The following is a 19423-nucleotide window of genomic DNA, read 5'->3' as shown; positions in this document are numbered from 1 at the left end:
GGCAGGAGGTTTTCTTTGGGAGGAAAGTTGGAGGCAGACTCTGTCTCCGGGCAGTGCCCTTTGATGTGCGTCTTTTGTGCTCTTCAATAAGATATCATATCGCAAAGTGAACCCGCTTTGAACTTCAGGCTTTGTTTCTTCATTCAGAGCTCCTACAGCTGCTGGAAAAAAAAGAGCCTAAGCCTGTGTGACTCGCTGGGGATTCCTTAAAGCCCCCTGGCTTTGATAGAGATAACATTAAGATAATTGGACATTATGTAAATGATGACTCAGAGTTCAAGCCATAATCTGACTGAGCAGGGCTGGCTTTTTAACTTGCTAAGACTTCAATGCTGTCCTTTGGTTCTGACGTTCACCTTATAAAACCCATGGCACTGCTACACATTAACAGTGCTGATCCCAGACTGGAAAAGCTCTCCCCTCACAGGACAAATCAGATTATATGAATTAATGGACACAGCCTCCTTTTTCCTGTTTATAGCCTTCAAAGAAACTGACATTTCATAGCAGCAGCACAGTCTGCCTTTAAAGCTGAATTGGAGCAGTGTACCTCAGTGAAAGACCGCATTAACACTGTAATTGTGGGAGTTTGTTTGCTACTTCCTGTCTACTAGGCATCCTGCTGAAGAGCCAGCCCATCTTATTCATAACTTTATGTCTTTGTATCAGTATGTGGGTGATTTAGTTTGAGAGATACATTTTAAAAAAAGATGTTTTCATTCCAGTGAATCAGCACGGAAATCAAATCTGTTTGTGAGATGAGGAGTAAAAGTATGATTTGATGTGTCTCGGTTATGTGTATGTGTATACACAATTTTATTTTCACTTGGAGTCTGAAATTGGGATGTAAAAAAAAAAAAAAAAATTTGAAAAAAAAAAAAAGTTAAGGTCCCATACCCCTGACCTTACCTTTAAATGAAATGTGTTTGCTCAATCTCAGCACCAACTGATTGATTTCACTGGCCTATGAAATCCAGTGCATTAAATTTGTGCATCAAGTTGCTTCGCTGCAGAAAGAGTGGAGACGTGTTGACACATCTAATCACTGCATTTCACTAAATAAAGGAAAATTTAGGCTTTAGGGTTAATATTTATGTATTGCCCTGTGATTACTACAAATATTGTTTGGAATCACACAGACCTGACAGACAGTGGGAGGCTATTTCATTCTTCCGTACTGTTTATCTTACATTTTTCCATCTTAGTGTGGCTGCTGTTGACTGTGGCGGGTAATCTGTCTCAGTTTTATTTCCACATCACTAATTCCCCACTTTGCCACCGCGTTTCAGGGGTGACGTGGATGTGTCGGCTGTGTGCCAGTACCTGATTGGTGATGTGAAGGAGGTGTTTGAAAGATCCTACAAGGAGTACAGGGAGGCGTCTCAGAGGTGGGGACGCTACAGCGGTCCTGTCCCCGTCCCACGGCCTGGATCGGTAAGAAACTGGCACGTGAGATGTGAAATTTGATGATGCAGATATTTCCAAACACCTTCAGGGAGCAAGAAATTGGCTAATGGTTACTTTTTCATAATGTAATCCCCTGATTTTTTTATGCACCTGCTTATTTTATTTATTTTAACTGCTTTATAAAAGGAGGGATGGGTGGGTGGATAAATAAGAGCGAGAGGGAGGGAAGTATCGTGGCATAGGGTAGGGTTGGAAGTGAAAAGCAGCAAAAGCTGGCACGACACAAAAAAGCTAAGGATGTAATGAACCAGGACGAAAGGAAAGGAAGCGGAGGAAGGGATGTAATGGCAGGCGGAGGTGAGCGCAAGATCGAGAGAAAGATGGAGAAGAAGAGAGGAGGAGGGCAGTCATCTCCAAGCCAACTAACCATGCCAGCCTGTGCCAGCTGCAGCTAAAAAGTTTCCTCCTCTTCCTCTTTCTCCCTCCTGACCCCTCTCTCCCTTCCTTTCGTCCTTCCCTCGGTTCCTTCCCTCGCTCCATTTCCCTCCCCCCCGTCTCTCCGTCCTCCTCTGTCTGTGCTGCAGTGTATAACTAACTCAGACAGGGAGAACGGCTACAACAGCTCTCTGCAGCTGCCTGACGCCACGCTCAACTTTGCCAAGAAGCACCCACTGATGGAGGACAAAGCTCTGGCTCGCCCCCTGCTGCTCACCAAGGGCGTCAACTTCACCAGGCTGGCAGTGGATCGGGTCAGCGCCTTGGACCAGCGGGCGTACAACATGCTCTTCATCGGCACAGGTACAAATTACACGAGGGCCCCTGTTCCTGGCATTAACAACTGGTGATTGAAAAATTGTGATTGAAAAATATCAGCTTTCCATCAGCCAGGAAAAATCAAGCAGTGAATGTTCATCAACAGTCTGACTCCAACCTCTTCATACTAATTCACACGTTCACCCAGAGACTTCATACCACCACTGTCTGCCCTCTGATCGTATTAGTTCAGCTTTTTCAGACCTTTCGTAGTTTTTCAGTCATCGAAGTTCAAGTTTCTTGCTCTTTTCGGACCTCCTCAAACTTTTACATTGGCGTGTTCTGCATGCAGTCATGTCACATACTCTTCCTCTTCAGCTCTTCAGCTTACTGACATTTCATCCATTTACAGTGCACAGTTTAAGATACTGCGTTCACACTGTTTGCACGTGCAAATGTTATCCAGAAAATGTTGCCTTTTCTAGTTACATAACAAGTTGTTTGAGACAAAGCCTTTATGTCACAGTTTCTAGCGTGTTTTGCAGGGGTTGTGGTGTGGGATTGCATTACACAGTATAAGGTGTTCCTGTTCCACCTCCTGTAGTATGGTGCTCCCTCAATGTGGCAGTGAAAAACACATTCTAGGTGCACAGTGGCCTTTCTTCTTATTTGGCTGTTCCCCAACTGTGGCTGAGTGTGTGTGTGTGTGTGTGTGTGTGTGTGTGTGTGTGTGTGTGTGGGTTGCTGGGAGCTGCATGTGTTGAAGAGATGAGAGCTTACAGGCCATGGCAGCAGGCAGGTACAGGTACTAGGTACTGGCATTAGGTATGGTGGCACAGAACAACATGCCATCTGGCCGCACTTCAGCTGGGTTTCAATTAAGGGCTTGATTTGCATGCTGAGATCCATCTTCATGCATCAAATGAAACACTACGTATGTGCGACTTAATTAATATCTCCAGTCAGGAGCCATCGGGCCCGCATGCAGGTGTCCTGTTTTGGCGCGGACCTGGGATCGGCTGGCCCTCCCAGAACCTTAATCCTGAATGACACAGAACTGACAGTGGATTTCAGGGAATGTGAATTTGAATGCAGCCAATCTCATGAATGGAGAGAGACTCAGCTACTTACCATTCAGACCACTGCAGCAGCAGAGTGACTGTGGCAACTGACAGTGTGACAACAGCGGACTCGGGGCTTCACTGCTGGCAAGCAGGGAGGCCAACCAAGACACACACACACACACACACACACACACACACAGACACAGAGGGGTAACACACTCACAAATTGATACACACACACAGATACACGCACTCACACTCCCTGAGCCAAGTGCAGTCATCCCCGCTTGTCGTGCTTCACAGCACAAACTCAACAGGGCCCCTGGCAGACGCGCGCTCATCGTGCCAATTGGGCTGCGGGCTTGATTAGCTATTAGCTGCAGCATAGCGACAGCTGATGTGAAAAGAGAGAGAAGGGGAGCGCTTGCCGAGACTGTTTTTCTGAAAAACCAGGCTACAGGATTGAGGGATTAGCTGACACTGGTCCCTGAAGCCGCAAGAGGCGAGTGTGATGATATGCCTACTGCTTGCTATGCCGTATTTGTGTCTGTGTGTTTGTGTGTGTTTTTTTTTCTTCTCCTTCTCTCAAGCCTCCTGTTGGCGAAAGGGTTGCTTTTCATTTTATCCGTGACAGTCTCTTAATCGAGAGGACCACACGAGGAAGCACATGTCAGCATGTAACGCTATACATAGATACACGCGTCATGGCCGCCCCACCAGCTGTGCCTGGAACACCTTTCATCACAGGAGTTCTACACTTGTTCACAATGTCGTACATGAAAGGAACACAGGATCTCCTCAGTCTCTGATAGTTTTACTTTTAAACAAGGTCTTAAAAGGCCACTAACAGAATCTCGACTCGTTTTAAATTCACCTTTAAGTAGTTTCTGTCTGCAGCTGTAAGTTCTGTCAGCGGAGGTTGTTTTCTTTTTCATTTTCTGTCTTTCTCAGGTGCACAGTAGCATGAAATTTTAGTGCAGCCGGTGTTAAAGTTTCACAAATTGAAGATGATGAAAGTTGCAGACGACTTGATGGCACTGTAGCTGTGTGCATTTGTTATGATGTATGTGACCGCACACTTAACATTTTCTGCAGAGAGCGCTTTCCTCTTGTCTTTAATAGACCTTCTTGCCGTTTCAATGCCGGCTGTCTGTCACAACTTACTGGAGCACCAAAATACCATTAATGTTATTAGTTTCGCCTGCGTTTTTTCCCTGTTGTGACAAGTCAAAAATAAGCATTAAACCTTAAAAAAGCCATCGCCTCGGGTTAGTTATAGACTGGCTAATAGGCATCGCAAGGTACAACATGAACCAGCAGCAGCTGCGGAGCACAGTCAGTATTTTTTGGCAATCACCACAGTGAGGAAAGTGTTTGTGAGCATACACCATGAGTTTATGCTTTTAATATTTAAATAAATTGTTATGGCATCAAAGGAGTGTGTTTGTATATCATAATAACTCATCATTAATATTTAAATGAGCTCCTCTGCGGTCACAGGTGTGAGTTGGTGAATATTTTCATCAATATTTAAGTAAAATCCTGTGCAGTCACAGGTGTTTGTTTGCAGGTCATTAATATTCAAATTGACTGGTGTGCTGTCATACGTGTATGGGTAAATTTATCATAGCATATCATTGTTATTCAAATGAGCTAGAGTGCAGTCACAGGTGTGTGTGTGTGTGTGTGTGTGTGTGTGTGTGTGTGTGTGTGTTTGTAGATAGTCTCTCATCTATCTATGGTATATAAATGAACTGCTCGGCTGTCAAAGGTGTGTGTGTTTTCTGGGTAGTTTGTACTGGGACTCGGCCGAGTGTTGAAGCTATTTGTTTGAAAATATATGTTTTTATGCATGCCATGAAAAATCGCCCTGAGGGGATGAGGGAAGTGAAGAGGAATTGAAAGTTTGACTGAACACAACGGATGTGAAGTGAACTGAATCCTATTTCCTCTTTCCTCTTTCCTCTTTCCTCTTTCCTCTTTCCTCTTTCCTCTTCCCTGTGCTGCAGCGGAGGGCTGGCTGCAGAGAGTGGTGATCCTCAACTCCGAGGCCCACGTGATAGAGGAGATCCAGCTGTTTGAGACGCCCCAGCCAGTGGACAGCCTGACCATCTCCCACTCCAAGGTAAGGAAACAAGGATAAGAGGTCTCCCAGTTGTTTCCAGGAATTTGTCCCCAAAGATTTACACACTGAAATCATGTGTTAAAGCAGGTGTATAATGTCTTGTGTGGCCCTGGAGGGGCTCTGTCAAGTCAAGAAAATTATCTCTGTCACACAGGTTATCTACACTACAAATCCTCAATGGAAAGACTGCATTACATTGACTGACTGGGGGCTTGTGGTTTTAAAGATGTTACCACACAGATTCACAGTTTAAATAAAGGACACATTCCAGCATCGTAGGAGCTGAACTAGTAGAGAAAAAACATCAGGATGTCTCAACCTCTGCTGCATCAGTTTTGATAAGGAAGAACCCATTAAATTGTTGGTACAGATCCAGTTAAAGGGGCAAATCCAGATATATTGTATCACTTTCCTTAACATCAACAATTTCATCAGTTTCTCAGGAAATACTGTTTGGATCTTGATGTAGAAAATCAGACATATTAATGGTGGAGATCTATTGAATTGTACAGTTTGGTGCAGATCCAGAAAATATCAGGATCTGGTGGAAGGTAATGCTGGCTACTTCCTTTTTCGTTTTCTTTTTCTATTATACACAGAGGTGAAGGATTGTTTGGTGGATCTAACGAGTCCCTCAACTTTATGGAAATGCTAAACGAAAGGAAAATGAAAGGATATGCTTGAAAAGAACTAGTCTGTGTCATCAAACCACATCGGAAGGAAAAAGTGTTTATCGGCGTTCCACAGCAGGACAGGAGTGAAAAGCTAGGTATCATAGAGAGGGGAGAGATGTGATTATTGTTCTGTATGGGGACAAACTTTCAGAAGGTCTTTCCTAGAAGGGATTCAATTTTGTTGAACACAGAAAATTGACAGAAAATTGTTTAAAAGCATGAAAAAGAGAGTTTGTGAGAGCAATTCAAACCCTGGAAATCTAGTCACAGGGTAAAGTGGGCGTGGTTGTTTTATAAAGTAACAGAAGTTGTTGGATGTAACAGCATAGTCAGAAAAGTTTGTGTATGTGTGTGTGTGTGGGGGGGGGTGTTCAGATATTGAGGGATGGTAAAACTTAATGGTTTTCTCGGGGGAAAACATTGCACAAACTTCCTTTGTTGTGTTGCAAACCTCCTGTCTGACCAGCACATCTGGCAACGTCTGTTCTTCATTTGATCGTATTCCTCAGAGGACGTTTTGGACGTCCAATAGCTGACCTTTCTCTTGTCTCACCTGTTCATTGGTATTCAGGGATAACAGTGGTACTTTGTCTTTGTTGCCGGACTGTTATCACAGATCCATTGACAGGCAGAACGCACAGCGCCACTGACCTGATGCCACTCAGCAGATGTTTTTATCAACACCGCCCCTTTTTCAGATCAAATGTCACCTCGTGGATCCAAAGCCCTCTTCACAATAACATTAATTACAATCCTTCAGTGCGGTGGGGAATTGAACCTCTGCCCCTGTTGTTTTCTCAATCTCCCGGCCCTGTCGTCGGCTGAGCCTGCGTGCTGACACCGGCCGTGTCCCCGTGGCTCTACGATGGCATGTCCACCGATCGATGCAGTTTTGACTGGGTGTTCCCAGCCCGAAAGCCCACTGCTTATCTCATTAATGCTGGCTTAGCTGCGACCAGACATTTTATAACAGCTTTTGCAAAAAGAGAGCAACCCAGATTGGATTGGAAGAGGGTCAAGGGAGTGAATGTTATTGTAATTGAGAGTGATTATCCCATTATCTCCTCTAACCCCAAACTGAGTCCCTCACTCCCTCTCTCTGTTTATCTTTCTTCTTGTTTTTCATCTCTCTGGTTTCTGTCTCTGGATGGATGGCTGGATCTGCTCTTTGTCTTCTCGCTCTCACTTCTTCGTCTCTCTCTCTTTCTCCGTAGAAGTACTTGTACATTGGCTCTCGTTCAGAAGTTCTCCAGCTGCCCTTGGCTAACTGCAGCCGCTATCAGTCTCAGCCAGACTGCCTGCTTGCCCGGGACCCCTACTGCGCTTGGGACAGCGAGGGTCGGGCCTGCGTCCGCATCGACCTCCACCGCGGGTGAGACGTGCACCCATGCATTCATACTATAGACTATACTATACGAGACTCACACCAGGCTTGGTATTGATATTTTAAAGGAAGATGCTGATTGCAAATATTTATCAGGCCTTTGGAACAGTATTTAAATATTATGTGTCCTTTAAATAGACACCCATGCTAATGCTTTGATTGGATACATATAAGCAGCGCCATACAATAAGCTCCTCCTTACTCCTTGCTCCTCGCATGCTATGATTTCTCCGGTCAGCCTTGAGAAACAAATGTAACCATACTGACACATTGTGTTAAGCATCTGCATATGAGGGGAGGATGATATTTCCCAGATCTTTTATACTAAAAGGCTGAAATATCTGTCTAATTGAGTGCATTTCAGGGTTATCTGTAGCTAAAATGTTTACATTTAAAAAACTGTCTAGATGTTTTTTTGATGTGTTTTCTATAGATTCGGGTTAGAAACATTATTAATCTTCTGCTCTGCTTTCTGGCCTCTCCTCTCCAGGTCCACCTCCTCCCTGTCACAGGACCTCATGCTGGAAAGGTTCAGCCGAGGAAAAGCCAAGTTCGATAAGCCTGTCTCCATCCCGAGCCCTGGTGAGTACGGGGCCACACCTCAGTAGTGGCCCCATGTGGGAATTGGCTGTCAGTGCAAAAGCAAGTGATTGGGACATAAAGAGAGAGGACTTGAGCTGGACTCAGTGAATATATTTGGATTGAGCTGAATAAATTGAATTAAGCAGAAGAGAATTGGCTGCTGTGGAATATGAATTGGGATTAATGTGGCTGATATTTAACCCCTGGTCCTGTCCACTCTTCCCTCCACCTCTCCCCTCTCTCTCTCTCTCTCTCTCTCTCTCTCTCTCTCTCTCTCTGCAGAGCACTCCCGTCTGAGGAACGTAACGGTGGTCGTGGGGTCTGACATGGTGCTGCCTTGCCAGCTGGTCTCCAACCTGGCTCAGCCCTGCTGGGTTCTCAATGACCGTGAGCTCCAGCTGGGAGACCCCGAGGCCGGAGGGCCACGCTTTGATCGGACCCTCAAAGCCCTCGTCGTCCCCGAAGCAGGCCAGATGCAAGCCGGCCGCTACATCTGCTACTCTGAGGAGCAGGGGGTCAAGTTTCAGACGGAGCGCTACCAGGTGGCCGTGGTAGCCAGCGCTCCGGTCTTCATGGAGGCCCGAGCTCCAGACAGCAGCATGGGGCTGTTCTGGGTGCTGGTCATCACCCTCGGGGCGGCGTGCCTGCTGCTCCTTGTAGCAGCTCTTTACCTGCGCAGGAGGCTGAAGCTGGCGCTCGGAAAGGGAGCCGACATGAAGCCTCTTGAGAGCACCCTGGTGTACCCCATCACTCTGCCCAAGGAGCCACCCACCTTCGTGCCCAGCAAAATGCCCAGCGACGAGGACCGCTTCTGGGAAACAGGCGCCAACTACTACTACTCAGACGGATCACTGAAGATCGTTCCCGGCCACGCCCTGGGACCCACTAGCGTCAGCAGCACGGCGTCTCCCAGCGCCATTCCCGGCCAGCCCATCCACTCCCCCAGCCGTCTCAGCCTTACCAACATCCGAGGCTCCGGTAGCAACGGCTACATCCGCCTCAACCTGAGCACAGCAGGGGAGGAGAGGGCTAGCGGTGCTGGCGCTGGGGGCGGCGGGCTGGGTGGCCTCGGCATGAGCGGGAACGACTACTCCAGTCCCTTCAAGGAAGAGCTGAGACGCACTCTGCAGCAGAGAAGCGTGCTGCCCGACGCCAACCCAGAGGAGTCGTCCGTCTAGGCCTGTCCTCCTCCGTCTCCATTCCCTGAGTTGGAAAAACAAAAACAACCAACCTACCTCCCTCCTCGTGAGGATGCCTGCTCTCTCTCTCTCTTTCAGTGACAAGCTGTCATTCCCCATGTTGTCTCTCTCTCGCTCTGCCAATGCCTGTTTGGCTCACTGTAGACATTTATAGCACACAGCATGTTAAATATACACACTCATACACCGCGTTCGCCAACATGCGCTCCTGTAATTATTGTGTTCTGGGCAACGTCGCCACTTGTGTAAATTGTGTATTTAATAAGGCTGAACGCAGAGAACACCTCAAGTATGGAAATCAAACACAGAGCGTTTACTGAAGGGCACGTTTCTTTTTACGTTGAGTGGAACAAGCGAGGCTTTTAGCCCCTGTGCTGAAACCATTTGAGGAACAGCAAGTGCAACGTACCGGACATATTGAACTGATTCTCTGTCCCTCTTTTCCTTTGAGACTTTTTTCAGCTTACTGCACTTAAAAAAACTGGAAGCGCGTCTTCCGTTTTTGTATTTGTGAGCCATGAGTGTGAGAGCGGTATAAAAAAGACTAATTAATCTCAAAGCAAGACGACAATCACGTCCCTTTAGCAGGAGCTCTCTGGGACAGAGAGGGGAGGAGAGAGAGCGAGAGACAAAGAGAGAGGAAATTAAATGGAAAATGAAGTGAATTGAAGTGAAAGGCGCAATGGGGTTTTTCGAATGAAGGACAATCTCTCAAGACTTTCTCTGCTCAATTTGTATTTTTTTCCCCCACATTGTATTTACCCACGGAGAAAGTCCTCGATCCCTTCCACTTTAATTTGTTGTGATGGTTGGTTTGTTAAGACTTTTCTCGTTGTTCTTTTCTTGACGTTGTTTTTCTATGTCTTACGGACTACAGCAGTGTTCAAGCGGTTGTCAAGTGACTCACGGCTCACCTCTGTGAATGACAATGTGAGGGCGAGCAAGCCTACACGGCTCGTTCAGCCCTGCACGGTGACCTTCAAACGCACGTTCGAGTCCAATATACTACAAGTGCACTCCACATTACATTAACACGGTGTAGAACAGATATGTGTTTCGGTTGGGCTCTGTTGGACGTTGGACTCATCTCCTTAGAAAACAAAAGGCTGTTTGCATTCAGCTCTTTGCAGCAGAACAATAATTGCACACTTAATTCCAAATTGAAGTTGACATGAAGACATTAGGCATGGAGAATGTAGTTGAACCCTCACTGTTGCGACCGCTTTGGATGTCTCAATAAGTGCTTTATATCTTATGTGTTTGGTGAGGGCGGTAACTTGCACTGACAAGACAGAAACTACCCCTCCCACGCACACACGCACACACACACACACACACACACACACACACACACACACACACACACACATTCACACACGCTCGCGGTCCTTTGAATGCCGACCATCCTGGACTAGAGTGTGTTTGTGACGCACCCTTAAACCCCCATGAAACCCCTCCCTCTTACCGATGCCCAGAGACTGACCCAGGGCTACTGTGGACTCATACAGAGGAAGAGCACTGTAAAACACACCAACACAAAAAGAACATACCCACAATGTTGATGGATGAATGGACAGACAGACAGACTGATTGTTGCTGTGCTGAAAAACTACCGGCTGCAGGCGGGAAGCAGCCATGAACCAGTGACAGGTATTGTTCCACTTTATTGAGTTCATGCAGATTTAAGCAAAATTATAACCTCTGGTGATTTCCTATTTAGCTTTTTGCCTCAGTGTAGTGTTAAAATTATTTTGTTTATTTATCTGGCTGTCCCTTTGCTGACCTTATCTTTAAAAGGAATAATTCAGCATTTTGGGAAATACAATTATTTGCTTTCTTGCTGAGATTTAGATGAATATAAAGCTGCAGCCGTGGTCTAGTTAGCTTTACTTGCCATAAAAACTTAAAGCAGGGAAAAACAAGCTCATTAAATAACACTTCATATTTTGATTGTTTAATCAAAACAAGAACCAAAGTATGAAAAAGACGGTCAAGTTACGGACTCCAGGAAGTCACTGTTCCCAGCCAAGAAATTGTCCAACACATATCAAACTGCATTTTATTGTTTTTGTACGGGTTAAAGAAACAAGACAGAACGTGTACATTTACACATTTGGGCAGAGGCTTTTATCCAAAGCAACTTGCAAGTGAAGGGCAGCACTAAAGCTTCAGTACAGTAGGAGACATTGAAGTAAGTACCGAGTACTAAATCTGTTCAATAAAACAAAGTGCAAGGAGATCAGGTAAAGAAGTGCAGCGCAAGTGCGCGGTAAGTGCTAGTTAGGGTATTAGAGGTGTTAGGAGAGAAGGTGCTCTCAAAAGAGATGAGTCTTCAAGAGATTCTTAAAGATGGAGAGGGACGCCTCTGCTGCAGAGTGAGCCGGGATCGCTGTTTCCAGCTTTTATGCTAACCTAAGCTAACCTGGCTCCAGCTCTATATTTAGCAAACAGACATGAGAGTGTTATCAGTCTCCTCATCTAACGCTCAGCAAGAAAGCGAATAAGCGTGTGAGACAAAACAAATCATCATTGATCTGTTGGTAATACCTTCTGTTGAGTGATGTGAAGAGAATAGCCATATAATAAGATAAATAATCATGTAATAAAAATATAAAGCGATGCAATTACAGTGCAGTGCCTTTAAACTCAATATGACTAATTTAACCTGGTTAATTCTGGAAATTTCAAATCAGTATGTATTAAGCTGAATGCAGCATCCTATCATCTACTGCTTGCACCTCATATGAGAGGAGGGAAAGTTGTCCCTGGTGGTGACAGGCCGATGCCACCGGTGTGGCTCTAGGGATGTTTGGTCGGTCAGTCTTAAATGTTCTTGAACAATGTTTGTCTAAACAAATATTTGATGGACATGAAATTTGGTTCAGATATTCATGTTCCTCTCAGCATGAATTATAGCAATTTCTGTGATCCTCCTGACTTTTCATCTCGCGCCACCAACAGGTCAAAATGTCTCATCAAACGTTGTCCTTGTGCACTATTGTGTCTTGAAGGGCAGGTGCATCACAAAATCTGCTTTCATGGCAAAAGATAAGAAAAGTGCCGGCACACTGCCTGAACATTTTTAAAAATGAAAATGATTCAATCTTTCACAGATTTCATCCAATTTCTTTCCAGTCTCCTACTCAGAACTGGCAGATATACTGTAGCTTACTACATAGCATTAGTTTCATAGTTGCAAAAGTCTCATATACCCTTATGTATCTTTATATTATGTTTTTATTATTCACCTACAATGATTTAGAACAAACAGACCAAAGTGCCCCATGGTGATTATGTCCTACAAAGTACAACCTAGTTTCTGATCTAATTTCAAGAAAATGTTAAATCCAGGTAAAACTACATATGGAAGTCAAATTTGTGCCTAACTTTGTGGCTGTTTGCTGTTACTAACTTTACACTGTTTTGTCCTCTTTCTATGCTTCGTCCATCAGTGGTGGCTTTTGTTTTTTGGGACGTGTCTGTTGGGACCAGAGGAGCACAGCAAGAAGGAAGGAGAGGACAGAATGCTTTGTTTTGCCTCACTGTGTACAGATCGCTGAGAGAGATGTAGAATATCAAATATGATCCCAACGTTGAAGAGGTACTCAGCCATCAGCACTCCATCCTAGTGTTGCATGATCCTCTGCAAGTGGACTGTACATCTTTGATATGATCATCCCTGTACAAGTGCATCATTTTGATCGATCGTTTTTGGACTTTTACAGACACTAATATTGTGGAAAACTAATGCTCTCTTTGGAAAAAAAAAAACACGACTAAATATGTCTGATTTTATGGTTCAAGGATTGTACAGGAATTCATGGCTGCATTTCAACATGTTTACTTTTTCTGTGCCTCTTCACCTTTTGAATAAGCCAAAGTAGACTGCAGTTGCTTTTGTTCTTTTTGAAAATACTTAAATTAATTTCATTTGATTCCAGATCGATATTTAAATCTCAGCAGTCCGTCCTCTTTCCGACACTGAGCTGATGTCTGCACCGTTTCTGCATATTTAATCTGCAGCTAAATTTTTCCCTCAAGCAAAACGCAGAAAAGGCTCGATGCTGATGGACTTCCTGTTTGCTTCCTGTTTACATGTCAGTCGTGATCTGCTGGATCCAATTCTTTATGCCCTCACTTTATCAAAGGCTGAACGATGTACCAAAACATTACCCATTATTTAATTTGTCAGCTCCTGAAAAACCAAATAAGTAGCTGCTGATCGGGACTAAAATCTGCCCTCTTTGTAGTATTAATTTCCCTGAAGCAGAATGCTAAAAACACATTCGCTCTTTACACTGGTACTTGGTTATGTCTTAATATATTTCCCTTTTACAATCAGGCTTTAACTTTAATATAACATGTTGCAAAAACTAAAAAGATAAAGAAAAACACATCTCAAACTTGAAAAAAAATGCATGTGTGATGCACTTTATGTGCATTTTCCTCGTACACATTTGTTTGCTTGTAATATTTTCTCTCACACGAGGCTTAAAGTTCTGCTGTTTTTCTCACATTAATATTTGTATTATTCTATTATCACCCCAATTTTATTTTGGCCCCATTTTTGCTCGTCTGTAATTGATCTTTTATGTTTGTTTTTAAAATATGTTAAGTAACTTATTTCACTTGTACAAACATGTTGATATTTATTATCATTGTACATATGTCCTTATTTTTTATAAGTGTATATATACACAAATAAAAATAGAGATATACTCCAGGTGTGTGAGTTCGTTTGTTAAAGAAGTCTAGGTCACAGGAAGTGCTCAGACTATGATAACAGTTATAATAATGTTTTCTGTGGCTCTGAGAAAATAACCCAGATTGTGTTATAGCTATCAGATGTATCTCTGCCAGAGCTTCTCAGAGCGAGTCTTTACCAAGACACAGAGGCTCTAACTAAAAGAAGATGGAAATTGGGAAATGTAGGATTTGTGTTTTTGGAGCTTGGCTCATATACAGGACCTAAAGTCAGCACATCTCTGCTGATTAAATTTTGATTTCTTTTCTCAGTCTCCAAATTTTATGGACGTGCAGCACACAGCTCCTCTCACACATATTTACAAAGTAGCATTCAGGTAAACATTAGAAAGTGTTTAAGACATATTATAATTTAAGTCAATTATTCCTAAACAAGTTTTGTTTGGGACAAAATTATGTACAGTATATCCACATATTTGTGTTTGAAGTAAATAAGCACACACATGCAGTTTACAGATTAGTGTGAGGCTTATCGTATTAGTGTGTGAGAATAAACTACCAGCTACAACACGCTGACACATCTCTGACATAACCTCCATCAGCTGTAACAATTATCACCAACTGCTGAAAGGGACATTTGCAGAAAAACTAGTTAGCAGGTGACCAGAGATGTGCTGCTGGATAAAGGACTGAATAAAATGGCCCAGCTTCTGCCAGTCAGAGAGGTGGTGGTACAAATACAAAGTTGAAAGAATGTACTGAAAAAAGAGAAGACAGAGCAGAACACTGGCGATTTCACACAATCCCCATGTATGGTTTAAAACATACATAACAATATTCATATGTGTATAACTAGTTTATTAATTAGCTTGTTAACACTTAATAAATCATTCATAAGCTGTTATAACACATTAGATAAAAATGGCAACAGTGACCTGTTGCTTGACCAAATAGTGAGCCACATTTCTCTGCACTGTGAAGCCTCATATCTCTTTAGTTACTGAGTTTTCTTTGTTTTTCTCCATCATCAGCATTTGTATCTGCTGCTTCATCACGTTTGTTAAGTTACTAACAATTAAACACCATCACCATATTAATGGTCAATAAGTTTCATTTGGCAGATCAAATTATAGCAGATCAAATGATCATATGAAATGACCAGATTCATACTGTAAGGCCTTGACAGTATTTTTTACATGCTACCTGCAGCCATCCTCATTATAATCACAGCTGCTGATCAGCTTGCTCTGCACAGTGGAGATTAACATGGAGATGCTTTATGCTGGTGGGTCTCTTCTTTAGGACTTTAGCATTCCAGGTAGAACACAGGTGGTAACCTTCCTTTACTTGGTGAACTGCTCACCCAGTCTTTGTCCCAATGTTCACGTATCTGTGATCCCCTCCCTCCATCTTCACGTTCTTCTCATTTTTACAAACATTTATTTATCAGTTATAAACATTTACAACTGGTAAAAGGAGCCTTTTTGTAAAGTGTATAACATATCAGCATTTATTGATGAATTAATATTGTTATTCCTGGCAACATTAATAAATGATTATGTGTTTTACACTTTAGAGTAAGACTCCTTTTACCAGTTATGAATGCTAGTAAATCATTAGTAAGATTAATGAGGAGTAAGCATTAATTTGATCTTGCCAAATAGTGAGCCTGCATCAATGTATGAAAACTGTGTTATAACTTGTTTATAGCTGTTTATTTATGATTTATAAAGTGTTAACAACTGAATGAATAGCCTAATTATAAACCATTTATAAATCCTTTAGGGCAGTCTTATTGTAAAGTGATATCCAATATTCACTCTTATGATAATAGATACTGTTGAATGACATTTAAAATATCTTGCTCCATTTATTGCTGGTCTTTACCCTTTAAAAGATGAATAGGAGAGTTATCTGATATATCTGCCTGGTAACAGTGACAAATTGAGGGAATTGAAGCATAATGGAAAACATACAAGTTGAAAGGGCAGAAATCATAAAATTTTAGGAATGCTAGTAGATGATTAACCAGTGTGTACGGGTGTATTCTAACAAAAACATGTAGATAAGTCTTATGGTTCATTATTTGCACACATATAACATTACAAATATATTATTTTTTTATCCACTTCATAAAAAAGAAAAACGATATGCAATGTATTTGTAATCTTTTATGTGAGTGAATAAAATCAAAATGGTTTGCAAAACTCCATGTATCATGGTGTTGCTGATTTAGTGTTTTTGTCAAAATAAGACGTCCTGCTTTTTAAATAGCATCTCTTCTCATTTTGGGTAGGAGCTCTGACACATACACCGTTACTTCACCTGTGAACGTCTGGAGCTGTTTCATTTCCCCAGCCTGTGCTGCACAACAATAACAATAACAACAACAGTCAAGCTTCTTGCACAGCCTCGCCTGGTGTCAGCAGAAGAAGCCACATGCCTCATGTGGTCGACAGTCCCAGCTGTGGCGGGAGGCTCATGGTTGCATCTGATCTCAGTCTACTCGGCTGTGCCGCAGACTCCCAAACCTCACAAAAGGAGGAGATGTGTGTTTGTTTGAGATTGTGTGTGTGTGTGTGTGTGTGTGTGTGTAAGTAGGGTTTACAGAGCTTTTCAAGAGTATAACACAGTTCATCCACCGGTTGGGGCTTGTTGATTTTCAGTCCCAAAGAGCGGGCTGAAAGTGATGTGAGACCATTTTAAACCATATGATAATATTGGAATTTATGGTTGAAAACATTTTTAGTTGCTTTTCTTAAAGTGCCATTCATTCACTCTGCTTCACATTGGTGGCTGTTTGGCTTTTAACCAACTGAACAAAGCCTCTTCTCTCCTTTTTTATTTACCACATCTCCACCATTAAAAATCAAATAGAATAGCAAGTGAATGGACACAAACTTCTAAGGCTCCCAGCTGTTGTGGCCCAAAATCCATATCTCTGTTATATGTGTTGAAAGCAGTTTGTCACACTCTACAACCTCCAACAAGAAAATGCTGATAGCTACCTGTCTGGCTGACAGATTGGGGGAGTTTTCCCTTTGAGCATCAGGTCAGCTATGAACCAACAGACTGAGAGACGGTTGTAGTCAAGCTCCAGCTGTTTGGTTTCAAGACAGCCGACGGCAGATGGGGCCTTACAGTCGAGGGAGCAAGTTCCAGTCCAGCTGGACCACTGGCAGAAAATAAACAAATAAAAAGTTGTTTTTAGATTTTACCCCAAAACATCAAAAGGAGTGATGTTGCTTTCTTTTTTCTAACATGCATCTGGACTATGGACCAGTGTTTGCAATTTAATTCAATTCGATTGCCAGTGTTTGGTCACTGAGCCTGGACCTGGATCAGCCTCTGCTTTCTGTCTCTGACAGTTAGGAGGTATTCTGCTAATTCATAATCTCTGTTTAGGGACACATAACAGTCCAATCTACTTTGCAGTGTTTCAATAGGTTCCTCTACATTGTGTTATAACGTGGTTTACTCTGATGGCTGTTTGGAAAGCGGTGTTGGCAAAGGGGACTCTTTTCTGGGCTCAGCTCTTGGGTTTGGAGGGCTTTGGAATGGAGAGTGTCTGGAGGGCTGGATTTAAGGTGCTTAAAAAATGTGAGTGCTTCCTTTGAATGTTAATCATCAGTGGGTATCTGCCTGGTTCTGCTCGCCAGGCGTTTGTTGGTGTTTTTCTTTGTAAGTGTAAAATGTAGCTGCAGAATATTGCATGTAGAGACTCTGTTGTGTGTTTATCCCAGCGGGTGTAGCTGTGATGACTGAGTGGACCTCATACATCACTACCATACAGAGCAATGAGCAGGAAAACACTCTCAAATATTTAAGCCAGATATTAATTGGAATGTGGAAGTTATAAAAAAATGTTAATTGCCATGCTTAAATTTCCTGATTCTGTTATGGTTAAACCAAGGTAGGTAAAGCTCATACTGTGTTCAATGATTTGATTATTTATGATAAACTTGTATTTGTTTTCATGACTTCTGGAGTGTTTTTGAGAAATCCTGATATTAGTTTTCTTCATATTTACTGCAGGGCCCAGTTATGACAGCGTTTTTCTACTAAGTCCAGCTGTTGCTGTCGTCCTGGTTCAGTAGGAGACCGTAGAACAAGGTCATCAGCATAAAGCAGAGACTTCACCTCTCTGTGTAGGAGTGAGAGCAGCACACTGCTCCTGCTGAGCAGCAAGTTCATTACACCTTAGATATTGTTAGACTTTAATTGCAACCATGACGAACACAGCGCCTCTGGGTCAAGAATTTATATATTTTGCCCCTATTCCACATTGCAGTCTGTAATAGAGTCCTCCATGTCTTTCATTTTTCTGTTTGATGAACATGTTTGTTTATTAAAGTGTGAAGGTTATAGACATGGTTGGTAGTGCAGCACTTTGGGAGGAATCCAATTTGATTTTACTCAGGATGGAGTGTTGGTCAAGGAAATATAATGTTCTTTTATTTAGTATACTACAGAATAATTTACCAAGACAACTGCTGACAGAGATGCCACAGAAGTTACTCAGGTCTGATTTGCCCCCACTCTTATAAATCTGGAAAATGAGCCCTTTACACCAGTTGTCAGGAAAACATCCAAGCAATACTGAGCAACTTTGTCTCTGCAGCCCCCCAGAGACCCTCTGCGTCTCTGGGGTGGTGCATTTGAGCATTTAATTTTTAACGCTGTCTGGACCACAGGCTTTTTCTTGGGCAGACAGATTTAATCTGTTTGGTTAACTCTTCCCAAGTTACTGGAAAATCAAGGGAGGGTTTAGTATTTAATGGCTGTCTTTGATTGTTTCTTTTAATGTTTGGGGCCCATCTGTAAGCAGACTTTGATTCATACAGTTAACTTGGCTCCTTTTTGTGTCACTCATTTGACCTGGCAGTTTAAAGAACACATTTATTTGGTCGGAAAAGGGGGATTGTCTGACAGTGAATCATATATATACTATATAATACCGAAAGATCCATGTCAGCAATTGCATAGTCCGCTACACTAGATCCAAGAGCTGAGGAGTATGTGAATCTCCCTAAAGAGTCCCCTCTGAACTTTATATTAACTATGTAAATGTCTAAGGCCCCACAGAGATGTATTACCTCATTGACACTTTGTGAAGGTTGTTTCGATGGAAGATAGTTGGAGTGGTAAACAGGGGAGACTGACCAAACACATTGTTGCCTTGTGGGTCAATGGAAACGGGTGTGTATCTTGGTTGAACAAGTGCATAGGTTGTGCAGAATAATTTCCCGGTGTCTTTCAGCTTAGAGACAGTAGGGGGAGGGGCTAACTATCTGTCTGTCCTGCTTTGACTGTGGGAGGCCACGCGGATTCTTGTCTGGTATTTCTATTGGCCAATTCATATTAATCGAGTTCCGGCCCCTTTCAAGCCCTTAAAATACGGAAGTTAGTTCCCTCTAACGATACATTTTCGCACTTATTATCGATTTTTTTTTTTTTTACAACGAGCGTTGATGTTTTTTTAAAAATATTTTTCACCTAAAACCAAGGCTACATTGTATATAGCATGGTTT

At 42.8% G+C, this 19423-nt stretch overlaps 1 protein-coding gene across 4 annotated transcripts in view; it reads left to right on the top strand.

Moving 5' to 3' along the window:
• The window catches only part of sema4c (sema domain, immunoglobulin domain (Ig), transmembrane domain (TM) and short cytoplasmic domain, (semaphorin) 4C), a 99074-nt gene extending 85168 nt beyond the window's left edge, over nucleotides 1–13906 (top strand). For all 4 annotated transcript variants that reach the window (XM_056376227.1, XM_056376224.1, XM_056376225.1 and 1 more), the window contains 7 exons: nucleotides 1290–1434; nucleotides 1992–2205; nucleotides 5234–5349; nucleotides 7238–7395; nucleotides 7898–7989; nucleotides 8272–10838; nucleotides 12641–13906. In XM_056376227.1, the coding sequence (XP_056232202.1) occupies nucleotides 1290–1434; nucleotides 1992–2205; nucleotides 5234–5349; nucleotides 7238–7395; nucleotides 7898–7989; nucleotides 8272–9167 (1621 nt within the window). In that variant the 3' untranslated portion in view covers nucleotides 9168–10838; nucleotides 12641–13906. The remainder of the gene's footprint in view (nucleotides 1–1289; nucleotides 1435–1991; nucleotides 2206–5233; nucleotides 5350–7237; nucleotides 7396–7897; nucleotides 7990–8271; nucleotides 10839–12640) is intronic.
• Nucleotides 13907–19423: the final 5517 nt, after the last annotated feature.

The sequence above is a fragment of the Seriola aureovittata genome, chromosome 5 (assembly GCF_021018895.1).
Source record: "Seriola aureovittata isolate HTS-2021-v1 ecotype China chromosome 5, ASM2101889v1, whole genome shotgun sequence".
NCBI lineage: Eukaryota > Metazoa > Chordata > Actinopteri > Carangiformes > Carangidae > Seriola > Seriola aureovittata.
Note: the sequence above shows the minus strand (reverse complement) of the source record. Positions and strands in the feature narration are given on the sequence as shown.